The sequence below is a fragment of the Nyctibius grandis genome, chromosome 16, assembly GCF_013368605.1.
Source record: "Nyctibius grandis isolate bNycGra1 chromosome 16, bNycGra1.pri, whole genome shotgun sequence".
NCBI classification, from domain to species: domain Eukaryota; kingdom Metazoa; phylum Chordata; class Aves; order Nyctibiiformes; family Nyctibiidae; genus Nyctibius; species Nyctibius grandis.
This window is the reverse complement of record NC_090673.1, coordinates 2,302,861-2,318,238: the sequence shown is the minus strand read 5'-3', so window position 1 is coordinate 2,318,238 and position 15,378 is coordinate 2,302,861. Positions and strand designations below refer to the sequence as shown.

Here is a 15,378-nt window from a genome sequence, read left to right as displayed (position 1 = left end):
GTAATGGGAGCACTCCTGGTGATGTCTTCTAAATTCAGTTTCAAAGCTTTATTCTGAATTGTCCTGCTGCACAGAAGCTCTTGCTTCGGACAGAGTCTCATCTGGGAATACAGTAGAGGAATGCCTGAGTAAATCTGGGTAGGGACAGGCGTTCTTGGAGTTTGTTAGAAGGTGAGGGAGTGGCAAGGTTAATCTCTTACTAATTGAAAGTCAAACAATAGATAATACATTGTTACGTAAGATAGAAAAGCAAAAGAAGGGACTATGGAAACTTGTTCTTAGACTTCAGGTTTTTAAAATGGAGCCACTTTTGGCTGCATACTGTCATCTTCTCTGTAGAACTACTGTAAAGTTAAAGGAGAAACATTATTTTACATAAACTCTGCCAGTTTCTGGAACTTCAGAACAGACAAGTGCTGATGCTTCCTATTAGTCAGCTTTTCACAAAGCTGCATGAAGCATCTGCGAGCTTGTGAAGTATTCTTGCAAACGAAAGCTCAAACTAAAATTTCAATTTTAGGAGACTGAGGAAGTCAAAGAGTTCTGTGCTGAGGCAGCTCGTGCAGCTCAGGATCTTGCCAGAGCGGAAGCAGAAATAGAATTGTTACAACAGCTCCTCAAAGACAAGGAAGAACAAGTAGGTTGCAGTGATGTTTGCTCTATATTATATGAGGAGGATAAAATACTTGGATTTATTGGTTTGGTGAGTTTCTGAAAATGCCGTATTTAGAGGTGTCTGCCCCACCCTTTTTCCTCAAGTTTTCCCAAGTCACAATGTTCTTCCCTGCCATCTGCCAAAGAACAAAATGAAAACCTCACTGACCAGAGTAGCTGACGTTTAAGGAAGACTGTCACCTGTTCACCTCAGTGTCTTTATGTGGCTCTGTCTGTGAGCCTTGGTCATATGAGGGGATGGGAAGAACAATTTTGTTGCATCGAAGTGGTACATGTGTTTTTGTACAGATGCATGGGCATGTTTAAAAAAGTTTTAGCACAATCTAATTTAAACTGAAGTGCTTTGCTTTGATTTAAACTTATATTTTAAATAGTTTCAGCATGAAATGGAGAAAGCTGGTGAGAAGACTGCTGCATCAAGCACTCAGAAGTTTGAAATTGATAAATTAAATGAAGCTATGGAGCAACAAAAAGCAGAAATTGACCGTTTAAGGTGGTTGTTGGATAATATTGGGACAGGTAATCTCTCTTTTCTTTCCACTTCTTGCAGATGAGCATGGAGGCAGACTTCACTTTCTCTATTTCTTGCTGTTTGATCTGGGAAGCTGTATTAACAACACTTTTTACAGCTATTTAGAAAGCACTAATTGTGTTATGCATTCAGTTTATACTGCTCTGGAACATTGTCAGAGATCTATATATAAGGAGAAATGAGCATCAGTTACCTGGATATGACCTTGTATTTCTACAATCTTAAAATGACAAACTTGCAAGGGCCAGTGTATATCTACATCACTATATAATAACGTTTGTTTCCCTTGGCAATTAATTTTTTAATATTGTTTCAGATTAACAAGATAACAATGAGGGAAAAGCTTTAAACTGTTACTTTAATTAAATCTGAATGCAGTATTTATGACTTAATTATTTGCCTTATATGCCTGTAAAGCTGTGATGAATTTACAGGTAACAAAGATGAAATTTACAACTTACAAGATGAAATTGCAGCACTCAAAAATGTGCTTTCGTACCAGAATGATTACATCACCAGTATGGCAGATCCACTGAAAAGAAGGGGCTACTGGTATTACATGCCATCATCGCAGGTCAGAAATAAAAATCCTATTCTGTGGAAAGTGATTTGATATGGGGAAAGTCCATTATGAACTTGCTAGGTCTGGGAGGAACTTAAGAAAAAAAATTCTCTGGCTTATAAAAGAAACACTGAAATAACACATATACAAATGTTCCCTGATAAAGCTGATTACTTTGTGTGTAATAGGAATCTAATATACATAAAATTTTGAGACAACTATTCAAAATGCAGGACTGTAAATTCATTTAGGTAAATTTTTAGAAGGGGACATTGCAGACAAACACTTCTTGCAAAACAGCATTTGTCTGATTTAAGAGAAATATGGTTAAAATATATTTAGTGCTTTCTTTAAAGCAGCATCATGCTTGGAAGTGGGAGGAAGCAGAGTATGTATAGCCTGTTCTTGAAAAGTCAGTGCTTCAGAATGTCTACAACATTCTGAATAATTTATATGTTTTGTTATTTCTAGATTAACACATTGTTTTTTTTCTTCAGGCTTCAACTCCTGCTTCCAGCAGCACAAAAGATTCTGGAGTTTGTTTATGGTGCTGTGGCACATCCCCACCCAGAAGAGCATGTGGTGAGGACAGGCAGTGCAGGAAGCCAGACTTGCCCAGTCAAGGAGGATGTTGGGTTTATTCACCAGTCAGAAATAGGTTGTACAAAACAAATTCTGGTAAAGGTAAGTCAGTCTCATGGTCTCAGAATCTTTGGGAGCATACTAAAGATGGAGTTGCTTAGAGTTCATAGGGATTTATTTTTTTAATGTGCATAAGTGAATTATAAATATTTATTACTGTTGAACTCATTCTTCAGTTTAAGCAGTGTTTATTACACTTTTGTACATTATATAGAATGTTTATTATTTTAAAATGTGCCTCTGAAGAATATCTTTCACTGGAAAAGTGAATAAAACTAACTTTTTTCGTTTTTTCTTCCTTTCTTTTGGTAAAGACAGGAGAGTGAAAGAAGATAGTGAAGGAAATGAAGAAACTCGTGTTCCTAAAGACCCTCCCTTTGTACCACCACCTGGTACAGTTATTTACACAGTCCTTCCAGATGGTGCCCCTGTGCCTCAGGGAACTGTGGTTTATGGCCCTCCTCCTGCAGCAGCAAGTGGAGATTCAGTTGCTCCTGGATCTGTCATCTATGGCCCACCTCCTGTGGGAGCCCAGGTTGTATATGGCCCTCTTCCTCCAAACTTCTCCGTCCCACTCGTTCCTGTTGGAGTGCTTCACTGCAACGTGCCTGAACATCATGATTTGGTAAGACACAGAGCTGTAAGCTGCAGGTTTAGCCAGAGGCAACTGACTTAGGAGTGGATTAGGAGCATCTTTTAACATAGGCTTGCTCAAGAAAAAATGCAAAACCCAAAACCTCATTTTCACAGATCAGATTGGTCCAGTTTTTCAAAATAAAAAAGTCTCTGCTAGGAAGGTTCTGGATCCGAGGGAACTTGCTGATAAGAATGCTCTGTCTTCAGTGCTAACAGTCCAGTCTTTGCTATCTGTAGCTGCTCCTGTGTCTCAGGAGGACTGAAATAGAAAACCAGTCTTGATTTTGTTGCTCTGTTTCCTGTATGTAGGAGAGTGAAGTCTCAAGGCTAGAAGACGCTGTGTATTATTTAAAGTCTCAGAAATACAAAGATAAATGGTCAGAGGCAGCTGAGCATAAATGCAAAAAAGAGGTGGAAAAATTGCATCAAAACATTGAAGAACTTGTGCACGAAAGAGACGAGTTGGAACATGAAGTAGCAGAGCTACGAAGAGCAGCTCAAAAACATAACAAATGCAAGTAAGAATATTGCACTAGAATGCATTTAAAGTAAGCATGTGGAAATACCTCAACTTTTCTCCAATAAAAGTCAACTTTAACTCGTTTACAGTTAATGTAAATGGACTGGAACTTCAGGAGGCTCCGGGCCTCAGGCATTTTGTATTTTAATTCCATATCTTTCTTCCTGACCCTTTTAGGGACTTCATTGAAGGGTACACTGACAGCCTTATTGCAGAATTGCAGTTGGAAAAGTCTCTTAAACATCATGAAGATATCGCAGATGAAATTGAATGTATAGAGAAGACTCTTCTGAAACGACGAGCAGAGCTTAGAGAGGCAGACAGGCTACTTTCAGAAGCTGAAGTGGAACTTGAGAGCACACGGGGGAAAGTAAGTAAAGCCATAACTCTTAAGTGCAGAAGGATTTATGTATTGTGTTAAGATTGTTTTAAGCAGAGGGTTTTTGTCTAAGCAGCTAATTTTTGCTTGGATAACCTGAAGCCTCTTAAAGTGCTTCTATTTGAAAATAAGTTGTGGGATAACCTGTGCTAAAAGAAAATGTTTCTGTCCTTGCCAAAGAGGAGGAAGCTTTTCTGGACAAGAGAGGAGAAAAGGTTCTACTTCATGGTATACAAAGGGAGAAAGCTCAGGTGAAATGTTCAGGCCAGCAGGAGGTCATCTTTAGACAGCTAACCTGCAGGGTATGGACGTGGACAGCATAAGATGGGAATGTGTTGTCTCAATAATCTTCAATTTTTGCTCTAGACTAAAGACACTATTCAAAAGTACAATCATGCCAAACAGCATTTGTCCCGTACTGAAACTGAGGGAAAGGAGCTAGAGCGGAGGGCTCAGGAAATGGCCGTGAAACTCGTGAAAGCAGATCAGCAATTAAGGTACACTGTTCTTGTGAATTTGTATCAAACGGGGGTGAGGAGAAGAACAAGCTTCTTTCAAATATCAAGAGAGTGCTTTTGGAGAGGGAGAGCTGTTACAGTGTTCATATGAAAAGGCATAAATGCTTCTTTAGGTTATTACAGGCAGATACAAGGGATTTAGAACAGCGTAAGAGGGAACAAGAAGGTATTTTGAAGGAAATCAACAAAATGGTGGCTGTAAGAGACTCTGAGTTCCAGTCGTTAAACCAGAAGATAGAAATGCTAACTGAAAGGTAAGTATTTTTAATTTACCGTAAACTCTATTAGATAAATAAAGATATCCTCCTCCAATAAGTTACTGCCTCAGGTATTCTTGTTTCTTCTGAGTCATGTTTTTATCCTGTCAGTCTTCAGAAGCTTCAAGGAGATATTAAAGTTGCAGAAGGTAATGAAGAACATCACCTCCGAATCCTTAGAGAAGCTGAAAACCTTCTTCAAGGCAAGAAAACTGAACTGGAAAGATCAAAAGATCAGGTAAGGCTCATCTTATTAACTCTGGGCTGTCAGTTTTGTTGTTTCGGATGTACCTGAAAGCTGAGAAGAGTCTTAAGTTCTGAACTGCCTTGTCTGAAGAATTTAATTCTTAAGTTTATTTTAATGTTGGTAATTTGAATTCTTGTTTTGTCTCATAAGTATGATCCCAGTCTTGCTGGTGTTTCTGCATAATAAATGTTACTGCAGAGTTCTCTATGGCAATTCTTATTGCATTTCAGAATAAGAAACTTAACTCTGTGGAACAGGACTGCACTGTGCAGATCACAACTTAGTCTTTAGTAGTGGTTTTATTATACAGGTGTAGCAAATGAAGCTCATTGCTCTGAGGGGATCCCTTTGTGTTATGCAATTCAAACCTCTCTGGCAGGCAGCAGTGTACTGCACTTATTCTCATGCATGTGTGTAGCTACTGAAATAAAAGCCTTCAGGTGCTTCTTCTGTTGAACTTCTACATTGTAGATTACTGCTCAGCAACAAGAGCTCTTACTTCTGGAGCAACAGTTATATCAAAGAAAAGAAGAGCTCCACGTCGTTCAAGACTGTATTTCTCAAAGGAAAGGTGACCTCAGAGAAGCTCTTCGAGATGGAGAGACTGAAGCAAATCAAAAACTACGCCAAATAAGGGTAACTTTTCCAAATGAGTTTTCAATTCATTGTATCTGAAGAACAGCAAAAGAATTAGAAATATCAAAAACATCCCATAAAGTTTCCACAAAATCAGTTTTGCTTTCTACGACCTCCCAAAACCCACTGAAAAAACAGAACAAGCAAGTTTACAGTTTTGTGTGAGCTTGGTCCACGTGCACAAATAAGAAGTAGAACTCCTTAGTTCCAGTAATACTTACAGAATTGGTCCCTTGAGAGCTAAATTATATTAAATAGAAGTCTCTGAGTGACTTACTGTTGTGAGACAAGCAGCTTCTGAAGCAAATCAGTCTGATCACTGTGTGTAAAACACACCAAAGCTGGCGTAAGTCAGCTCTCTGGCTCTATCCCCATTTACTTAGAAAGGATTCTGTACTTCCTTTCTTTCTGAAATAAAAACAAAGTATCAAGGTTAATTATATTTTGTGGAGACTTTTTGTCTGACTTTCTGTTTTAAGGCCTACCTATTTTTCACATGAATGACAGTGTTATGGTCAGACTTGTAGACCAAAATCGTTGCAAGATTACTGCTTTAAATTGTCAACAAGCAAGACTTTAACCTAAATATTACATCTTTTTTGTTTGTTTACACAACTAACTCTAAACTCTGGAATTAAATTGACTAGAATATTGTTGACAGACTTTTTAAATTTTATAAATATTTAGAACTTCTACTTAAAGCAAAACTTTTATTTAAAATGGCAAATAATGGCATTCCTTGTAACACTGATACTTCCACAGGAAATAAAACTACTTCTGGAAGAGCTTAATGTTGAGAGGAAAAAACTGGATCTCCAGATTAATGAGAAAAGAGCACAGCTTTCCTTCATAAAGAAGGATATTGGAAAAGAGGAAGAAAATCTTCAAGGAATACTTGGGCAAATTACCAGGCATAAGACAGGTATGTCCCTGACTTCTCTAGATGGTATTTTGTGCGGATTGGGAAGAAATACACCCTGAGCTCTCAGTTGTACACTGCTGCAGTGTTCTGTTTCTCACTCCTTTTTAAATACTGTGAATGACTGCAGAGAAGGAGTTCCTGTAATTCTCATATCTTATACAGAGCTGACAGATACCCTTTGCTTAAGTTGAGGCAGTGCTTTGTGCTGCTTTGTATTTAGGATGGGAATTTTTCATGCCAGAGAGAAATGTGGACAAATCCGTTGTCAGGACGGATCAGTTAAGTTCACGCTCAAGCACCGTGGGGTTAGGAGACATTAACTAATTGTGCTGCATTCACAGAAGAAGAATTAAACATCAGGATGGGTGGGGAAATGGAGGAGTCTCCTTCCAAGCAGTTACATCCTGTCAGATGGTGGGAAGTACAGCAGTGGCAGTTTGTAACTTTTGTACTCTTTCTGAAAGACTTTCATTGTTTATCAGTCAGATACTCTGTCCCCGACTAACTCCCTAGGGAGCAGGAAGAGCAGGAGACCTGGGGACCTGCATCTTGCTGGTAGAACACAGGTAGAATACCTGGTGTCTGACACAGCAACTGAAAACGTGAAGAGTTTATACAGGGATGGTATCAGTGTGGTGCCTCTTTAATTTTCCCTTGGTGCCTTTTTTTGCAGGTAGAATGTATTTGATGTGCTTGTAATAACCTTTTTATTCCTTTCATCTTACTAGAACTGAAACATGTTCTGGAAATGCTGGAGCTTGAAAATAATGAACTTCAAGGTTTGAAACTACAACATGATGAAAAGGTCAATGAGCTAGAAAAGACTCAGCTTGCAATTCTAGAGGTAAGTATTTCTTCTGTAGCTAATACAGTGACTGGAAGAAGAGATCTGCATAGTGTGTGGTTCTCTTAAGATTTGGGTAAGAGAGTCCCTACACTTGTAAAGCTGAAATCAAACTAGTAACTGTCTGATTATCACAGAGAAGTCTGCTTAGGCCCTGTAAAATAATGGGATTTTTTTGGTGTGTGTGAGGGAGAGAGGGCAAAAGGACCAGGCGGCTCTTCTGTGGCTGTAGAACGATGAATGCTGTGTTCTTAATGTTAGCTTCCAGAGTCTTTATCTGGATTCTGTGTCCTCACTTGCAAAGAGTAAGTATGGAAGACAGTTTACTAACTCAGCTGGATGATCTTCTCCACCATTAAAAAGGTATTTTTACCTTAATCTGGCACTCCAGGCAGTTATCCCTGTTCTCATGCGGTAGTTACAGAGGGCACTCCAGCCTGCACGTGATCTCTGTGAATGAAAGAGTTGAAACTGCTGCAGCTAAAGTGTTAATAACTCATTTTACTCCTTGACCATATAACTGTGTTGTTCACAATGGCTTCTTTTATAGGAGAAGTTAAAATTGGAGAATATTCAGAGATTATTTCAGTGTCAGCAAGGGGAAGTAGATTGGCAGGAACAACTACTTGAGAAAGACCGTCAGGAAAACGAACATCTGGTTTCTCAAATGCGCACTCTGCAAAATACTCTTGAGTCTTTGAATAAAGAAAAGGAAAAGCTTGAAGAAGACTGTCAGAGTTTGGAAAAGAAGCTGTCACAAACCAGAAGGTGGGGGGGAATATTTTTTTCTGCGATCAGAAGTGATGGGAAGTGCCTTGAATGTCTGTTTATCATAACTAAAAATGTAGCTATAACTTTGAGGTGCCCAGTTATGCAGAATGTGCTGTTTCTTGTACCCTGTGGAGGTTTCCTTTTAAGCATGTCTACAGCAGACTTGTAGAAAATATTCAGCAATGAAGCTGGTGAATGCAACAGCATCTGTTATATCGCGGCAGTGTGATCAGAAACGGTATGAAAAGCAAATGGTTAAGTCTTGGAACAGGACAGCTGTCTTGCTCTCATGACTACTAGGTGGCATCCCCTTGAGCTGAGAAAACTTTTACTGAGATGCAGCTGATTTTGAGAGTCCTCACCAAGAACTTCCAACAAACCGAGAATCCGTATTCACGTTTTACAGAGACTTAACTGCTACTGAAGACAGCAGCAGAACTGCGTTGTCCAATGTAGAAAGAATGGAATTGGATGTTAAAAACCTGCAGCAGGAGGTAGATCTACTGAACAAACAAAAAAAATCACTGCATGGAGACATTATTGTTGTACAGAAGGACCTTCAAGGTAAAGATCAATTTTTGGTTTTAAGCTGCAATATATTTTAAGAGCGATTACATTAAAAGATGCACTGTATGATATTAAATACCCAACATGCTCAGATATCTACAGGCAGAAAGTATTTAACATGGCAAAAAGATGGAAATTTTAGAAACTCTTTCTATGTTTAGTCTTCATTTATGAAAAGAGATGATTTATTTGTATAGATATTTCAAATTGATGATTCAAAAATCTGTCACCAAATATTTTTCCAGGAAAAAAGGAAGAACTAGAAACACTGAAAGGACAATTAAATGATTCCAGGCAACAGCTTCAACAGGTAGAACAGGTTAGTCGTGGTGAAATGTGTACTTATTTTCACGTAGTGAGTGGATGGCTGTACAGAAGTGAGGGGTGTCACCTCACAACTGACAGCCCATCACCTGTTTTTCACCTAGGCACACGAGCTCAAAATCAGACACAGAGCTAACAAACAAGGGCTAGTTCATTGCCTTGTTCTTGCTGAGTTTGGAGTGGTTTGGACTGCAGCAGGTACCAAACCAAACGAGGCTTCTGGTTTGTGTTTTCTATTTAAGTGGCAACTGTGACAACTCTCCTGGTCAGGTTGTTATTACCAAGTCAGAGTGTGTGGCTTTTTTTGGTTTTGTTTTTGGGTTGTTTGGTTTGGTGGGGGTTATGGGGTTCTTTTGTGGGTTTGTTTGGTTTTGAATTTATCTTCTTTATAGAAGACAATCCAGATACAGGGCAAAAGCATCCTGGTTTATTGTTTTTTTAGGAAAAAGATATTTTTCTTTAAATAAAAAATAGCATCTTCTAGCTTTTTATCTGGTGGTTCCTATTGTGTTAATTCACTCAGTGTCTGGTTTAAATGGAAGGTAATGTTCTTTCACATGCAAGCCTTTCAACCAGAGAACTGTTACTCTTGCCAGCTAGTTATGTCACTTGATTTTATGTTTTCTATTGCAGGATTTGAAAAATAATACAAGGCATCAGGATGAGTTGCTTAGAGAGCAGGCAACCCTGAAAGAAGATATCCTAGGGTATTTAAAGAAACGTAAGGCTTGCCAAGAGAGACAGAAAAAGAGGGAGAACCAACTGCAGCAGCTCCAGAAAGAGATCGGAGAGAAAGAAACAGAACTGGCCCAACAAGAAGCGGTAATGAGCCTGCTGACTTGCCTCACTGCTGCCTGACCCCTAAAAATAAGACAGGCCAAAAGGTTTTGGGTGCAAGTTTACAAATAATACACCAGGGCTTTAAGAAACATGAAGCCTCATTTTTAGCAGAATAGCAGTAAACAAAAAGCTTCAACATCCAGTTATGTTTTAGTGAGAACTAGTGGGTCACAACGAAGGACTGGGTCTCCCTTGTTGGCCGGGTCATATACTGAGGTGATAACAAAAGTGCTGTAAAATCAGCACTGACCCCTGAGCCCAAGGGCTGGTGTAGTGGGACACACCACGCAGGGTGGTGTGGCTGGTAGGGGTGAGGAGATGGACTAGTAGAGATTATTCTCTATAATTCTGTTTTGTCAGCTGCCAAGATAGAGCAGCTGGGTATAGTTCAGAGAACATCTTCCCATGCTGTTGCTTTCTTTTGGGAGATGAGCAAACCATGTAGGGTACCTAAAATGATACAGTGGATTTCAAGTGAAACTGATCAAAACTTAACTCCAGCTGCATTCCAAAACCAAGCAGAAAAAATTCCAGGGCTCGCTGATCCTGAAGTTTCCTTTTGATTTGGAGTGGATCGCTATTGGCACCTAGCTTTTGTTCTCTACCACGGTATTTCTGTGCAAAGCCTATCAGCTGTTCATGAAAATTAGAGCTTAATCATACATTCCTGTAGTAAAATTAACTTACGTTGGCTGAGCAGTTTCAAGAAAGTGTTAACCAAAAGAAAAACTGAGGGAGCTGTACTGAAAATCAGAGGCAAGAAAAATTGATAAACTTATTTTGTCAGGAATGAGTATTAGACTACAGATCTTTCCAATTTATGCTGCTTTACCTTCTCTCGTGTCTTTTGGTGATGGTATTTGTTCTCATTGGGTTGGTACTAGTTAAAGCTTGAAGTGTTTGGTTTATTTTTGTGGAGTTTGTTTTTTTTTGGCAGATTCTTCATCACCTCAAGGAAAACTCAGAGCATGAAAGAAAAAAACTGGAAGAATGTACTGCTGAAGTGAAAGATCGGAAACTAATATTGGAAAAGGAACTAACGGAGCAACAAAAGAAACTGGAACAGGCAGTAGCAAAAGTAAGGCTGGCAGAAGAAAACCTCAGGAAGCTGGAACAGGAGGAGTCCCAATGCGCAGCACTTGAAGAAACTGTCAGAAAAAGCAGTAAGATTCATTGCACAAATAAATTGTTGCCATCTGTGGGTTCTAAGTCTAAAGAAACCAACACATATCTCTGTTAATCTCACTTGGTTTCTAATGCAGCACCTGGATTGACTCTCAATCCTTAAATTGACTTGCTCAAAGAACTGAAATTCTAAAGCCAGCTGGTGTTCTGTCCCCTCTCACCTCGTGTCAGTGTGTTTACAAACCACTGATGTGTTTGAAAAATATCTGATGTTTATGAAATGTGCCAAGATACTTACACTTCTGCTAATCAGGATTGTTTTAAAAAAATGTTAATTACAGAACATCAGCTCTCAGAAAAAGAATTACAGTTACAACAAAAAAATACAGAAATACAATATCTTCAAAAAGAACTGGAAGTCTCCAAGTCTGAGCTGAACCATCTCCAAGATCTGATAGCATCACAGAGCAGAAAAGCAGAAAAACAAATCTTGAGTCTGAAAGAAGCACTGAAAATGCAAAGGAGGCAGCTTGAAAGAAAACTGCATGTAAGTCCTGGCTGAGGGGAGAATGTTTGGGGATTTGGGTTATTTTTAAACAGCAAAATGACAGAACACCCATTTTTGTCATAGGAGGAGTAAAGTAATTCATTAACTTCACGACTAGACAGAACTTGAGGCAACCAAACTGGTGTTTCTAGACTGTGTTGCAGAACAGCTCTCTAGTTACTCCTGTTCAGTGCTGTTTCTGCCTTTTAACTTGAAGAAAGTGTGTTACCTGGCTTCTCTTATAGAATCATTGAGGTTGGAAAAGACCTCTGGATTCATTTCTCTGCAATGGATGCTCACAGTAAAAGGCAATCTTTCTGCATTTTCCTAGGAACAAAACCATGAAAATAACTGTTTGCAGAGTGAGACAGCACCTGCTGAACAGGTAGCACCCAACAACCACGAACAAGCCAAGAGCCTCACTAAGGACCTTGACCAAATCCAACAGGACTACCTGGATCTCCAACCCCAGGTATAACTGGGTGGCCCAATGCAGGCAGGTCTGAGGGAAAGCAGGGTCTTCCAGACAAGTGTATATCGTACTGGTCGTGAGAGTTGGGTGCTCCCAAGATCACAGCAAATGCACCAGAACATTTGCTGCCAGCTCAGTTTAGGCAATGCTTCAGTCAAGAATTAGGACTCTGGCTCCTGTTTACATTAAGGTTTGGTAATAGGAACTTGGCATAACTAGAGTCATAATTTATGCAAACCACTAAATGTTATCAATGTTCGAAGCTACTCAGTAGGCACTTCACAACTTGTTAGTGCCAACCTGGGCCAGCATTTTCTTCTTTTGATACTAACTTTAAATTAAAAGGTGATTCCACATTGGCTGACTCCTTCTAGTCCTTTAATAAATCCTTTATAAATTGTTTCCAAGTCATTTAAAAACAGGGTCCTTCAGAGAAGAATGTTGTTAGCAACTAGAACACATTCAAGGAAGACTATGCAAGACCAGAGTATGAACAGGTTTAAGGTAACAAGTTGTGTCTTGGTAACTTCAGTTGCCTCTATCACTATCTGAGGGGCTTCATAGGCAAAGCCACTGTCAGAATTAGGGCTGCATCTGACCAGAGTTGTTGTGATTTCTGATTGCAATAGTCCAAATACAAACACTTCTGAAACAAGCCTTGTTCAGTTAGACAGGAAAATCCCTCTGGACTGATGCTGCATTTGTAACATGACAGCAAAATGGTGGGACTGTTCTATGATGCAGGTTAAAACTCAGGAAGACCTGGAAGAGAGACAAAGGGAAATACAGAATGCAGCAACGTTGCTTAAACTGGAGGTTGAAGATGAAATTAGGACGGGGTTTAGATCTTCAAGCCCATCTTCTCTGGAACCGCTGGAAGATCTGGAAGCATCTTGGGAAGCCAAGGGAAGTCTGCAGTGTGAATCTGAGAACTTGGAGGAGACTGATCCGTTTGCTGCTGCTGACAAAAGGCTCCTCTCGTTGGAAGAAAAGCTGAATTTTTCTAACATGTTCTTACTGGTAAAATGCTTTCCAAAAGCAGCTGCTGCTCGTGGTGCAGCTGAGTGTGTTGGTATTGGTACCTTCAGCTGTAACGTGCTGTTGCTGAATGTGCTTTTGTTTCCAAAAGGATGAACAGTGGCGTGGAGAGGCTCTGCGAGAAAAACTGCAGCATCACGAAGATTGGCTGAAGGTGGCACTTCTCCTTCCCCTCGCACTAATATGGCACCGGGTCCCTTCTAAAAATAACCTAAACCCAGGAGCGGGGGATCCTCCTCCGGCTCTGGCCTCTCCGCTCTAATGATGAGCTACAGAGTGTCTTTGGGTGGGAGCAGCAGAACAAAGCCTAGCAACTGCATGCTGTATCAAGATGAGTAATACTAATTAACAGCTAATTGGATTTTTGAGTATTCCAACAAGATTCCCTCATTCACATCATACTGTGGTATATTAGCAACATAAATTGCAGTTCAGGAGCGCCCCTGATCACTTCAGGTACGGGTGCTGGCCGAGTTCAGTTAGCGCAGATCTGTTGCTCTCTCTTCAAGCAGTTCAGGGTAAAGCCCATAAAAAATTGAGCTTATTTCTGACGTGGGTGGAGGTGAACTATGTAAAGATAATTCATGAACCCATTGCCATCTGCTTGTGGTTTGAGGCTCCTAACATCACCTCCCTGATGGCCTGACTTTAAGGTCATCAGACTTTTTAAATACAGCCTTGAAAATGACGCTAGCTGGGTAAAAATGAACTAACGCTGTCTCTAGGCGCAGCTCCGGCACTGCATGTCCAAGCAAGTGGAAGTGTTGATCAGAGGCAAGCGGCAGACGGAAGGAACCCTGCACAGCCTGAAGCGGCAGGTGGATGCGCTGGATGACCTGGTCAGCAGCACTTCAGATTCACTGTTCCTAGCCCAAAGCTCCAGTCTGGTAGCTCTTCGTGGTGCTCTGAATTTACCCAAAACACAGGTAATGCTCTTTGTACAGGAACTCCGGTTTGGGGTAGTTTGTTTTTTTTTAAATAATTTTTAGGTCACTGGTAGTCTATTACAGCCATATGCTCACCATCGTAGAGGCACAGCAGGGGTTTTCTGAAGGTGGGGTAAGGGTACGGTATGCTTAGTTACTCGGGCTTTTTCCCAGAAGGTGGTGATTCTTTTTTTTTTACCTTTGTCTTTTATACTTTAAAATCCAGGTTTTTCTTTGTTTTTTAAAGATCAGTATGACTCTGCAAGTTGAAGACGTTAACTTATTATTCAGACGTACTTTTACTGCTTTTCCTAGGCTGCTCTGACCAGGCTGGCAGGAGCTTTGGGGATGTCGCAGACGCTGCGTTCCTGCTCACGAGAGGTTTCGCAGTGAAGCCCAGAGGTGAGTTGTGACTTCAGCCCACTTCAGGCTTTGTGCAGAGTCACGAGCCCCCGGCAGGCTGGGCTGGGTGGGCTGTAGGTGGTGGTAGCCCAGGGGTGGGCGTGGGTTGCATGGCTGTCCTCAGGGCATGCTGTCCCTTCCCTGTGAAGGCATTCCTCTGGCTGGTGTCCTTGTGCTTGGTGCAGGTTTGGCTCTTAGATGGGTATTTGCAATGAAATTGTTGGTGGGAGCTGCTTGTAAGCTCTCATGTGACACAGAAATTACTGCTCTTGACCAACTTAAATGTTAAGCCACTGCCACCCTTTACCTTCCCATAACTCGTCTGGGTTTAGTACGTGTCTAGCCTAGCATCTGAATTTCACTTACAGCTACTTACAATACTGGTCTGGCACTTAAGTGTTCTTTTGTAATATATTTTTAACTTAAATCATGACTTGAAGAGCTGCCACACACTGGAAGAAAGCCTTTAAGCACAGGTGCCGCTGTTCCCAGGAAGCTGCCAGCCAGCAGGAGGTCGGTGTGCCAGGACAGGCAGTGGCTGCACCCCGGACCTGCCCTCGGCCCGCGGCAGAGCCGCTCCCGGCTGCTCTCTTCCAGGCACGGCCTGAGCCGCACGCACGGCTCCTCAGACATGTGCCATGGGCTACCACCTTCGAAGGCTGCTACCTCACTATTCTGTGAGCCTTTTCTAAAGAGGCACTTGCCACCACTAACCACGAGCTGGCTCAGGGCCTGCTCTGTACTGTGAAGTTTTTGTACGATTAAGTAACTGAGCTTTATGTATATAAGTTTTTTTAAAACCCCTTTTTTAACTGTGGATTTAGATGTGTCCAGAACTACTTTATTTAAGTGCAGGTATTTGTCAGTTTCCACTTTAAAGAAAACTTGTAACAAGGCCCGAGTTGTCCATTTACCAGCTGTCAAATGCATGGATGTTTTACATACAATTATTTTTGAGTACTTCCTTAAAATAAACTTCCCTGACTGATGCTTTTA

At 40.7% G+C, this 15,378-nt stretch overlaps 1 protein-coding gene across 4 annotated transcripts in view; it reads left to right on the top strand.

Moving 5' to 3' along the window:
- The window catches only part of CNTRL (centriolin), a 32,923-nt gene extending 17,545 nt beyond the window's left edge, over positions 1-15,378 (top strand). For 3 of the 4 annotated variants that reach the window (XM_068414251.1, XM_068414254.1, XM_068414253.1), the window contains 25 exons: positions 521-637; positions 1,050-1,194; positions 1,642-1,781; positions 2,267-2,453; positions 2,726-3,036; positions 3,357-3,565; positions 3,745-3,937; positions 4,313-4,443; positions 4,578-4,718; positions 4,833-4,959; positions 5,440-5,604; positions 6,367-6,526; positions 7,255-7,370; positions 7,921-8,138; positions 8,548-8,705; positions 8,954-9,027; positions 9,666-9,854; positions 10,810-11,035; positions 11,339-11,544; positions 11,876-12,016; positions 12,761-13,036; positions 13,146-13,208; positions 13,780-13,980; positions 14,296-14,382; positions 14,823-15,378. In XM_068414251.1, the coding sequence (XP_068270352.1) occupies positions 521-637; positions 1,050-1,194; positions 1,642-1,781; positions 2,267-2,453; positions 2,726-3,036; positions 3,357-3,565; positions 3,745-3,937; positions 4,313-4,443; positions 4,578-4,718; positions 4,833-4,959; positions 5,440-5,604; positions 6,367-6,526; positions 7,255-7,370; positions 7,921-8,138; positions 8,548-8,705; positions 8,954-9,027; positions 9,666-9,854; positions 10,810-11,035; positions 11,339-11,544; positions 11,876-12,016; positions 12,761-13,036; positions 13,146-13,208; positions 13,780-13,980; positions 14,296-14,373 (3,972 nt within the window). In that variant the 3' untranslated portion in view covers positions 14,374-14,382; positions 14,823-15,378. The remainder of the gene's footprint in view (positions 1-520; positions 638-1,049; positions 1,195-1,641; positions 1,782-2,266; positions 2,454-2,725; positions 3,037-3,356; positions 3,566-3,744; positions 3,938-4,312; positions 4,444-4,577; positions 4,719-4,832; positions 4,960-5,439; positions 5,605-6,366; positions 6,527-7,254; positions 7,371-7,920; positions 8,139-8,547; positions 8,706-8,953; positions 9,028-9,665; positions 9,855-10,809; positions 11,036-11,338; positions 11,545-11,875; positions 12,017-12,760; positions 13,037-13,145; positions 13,209-13,779; positions 13,981-14,295; positions 14,383-14,822) is intronic. The other variant, XM_068414252.1, reaches the window with a different exon arrangement.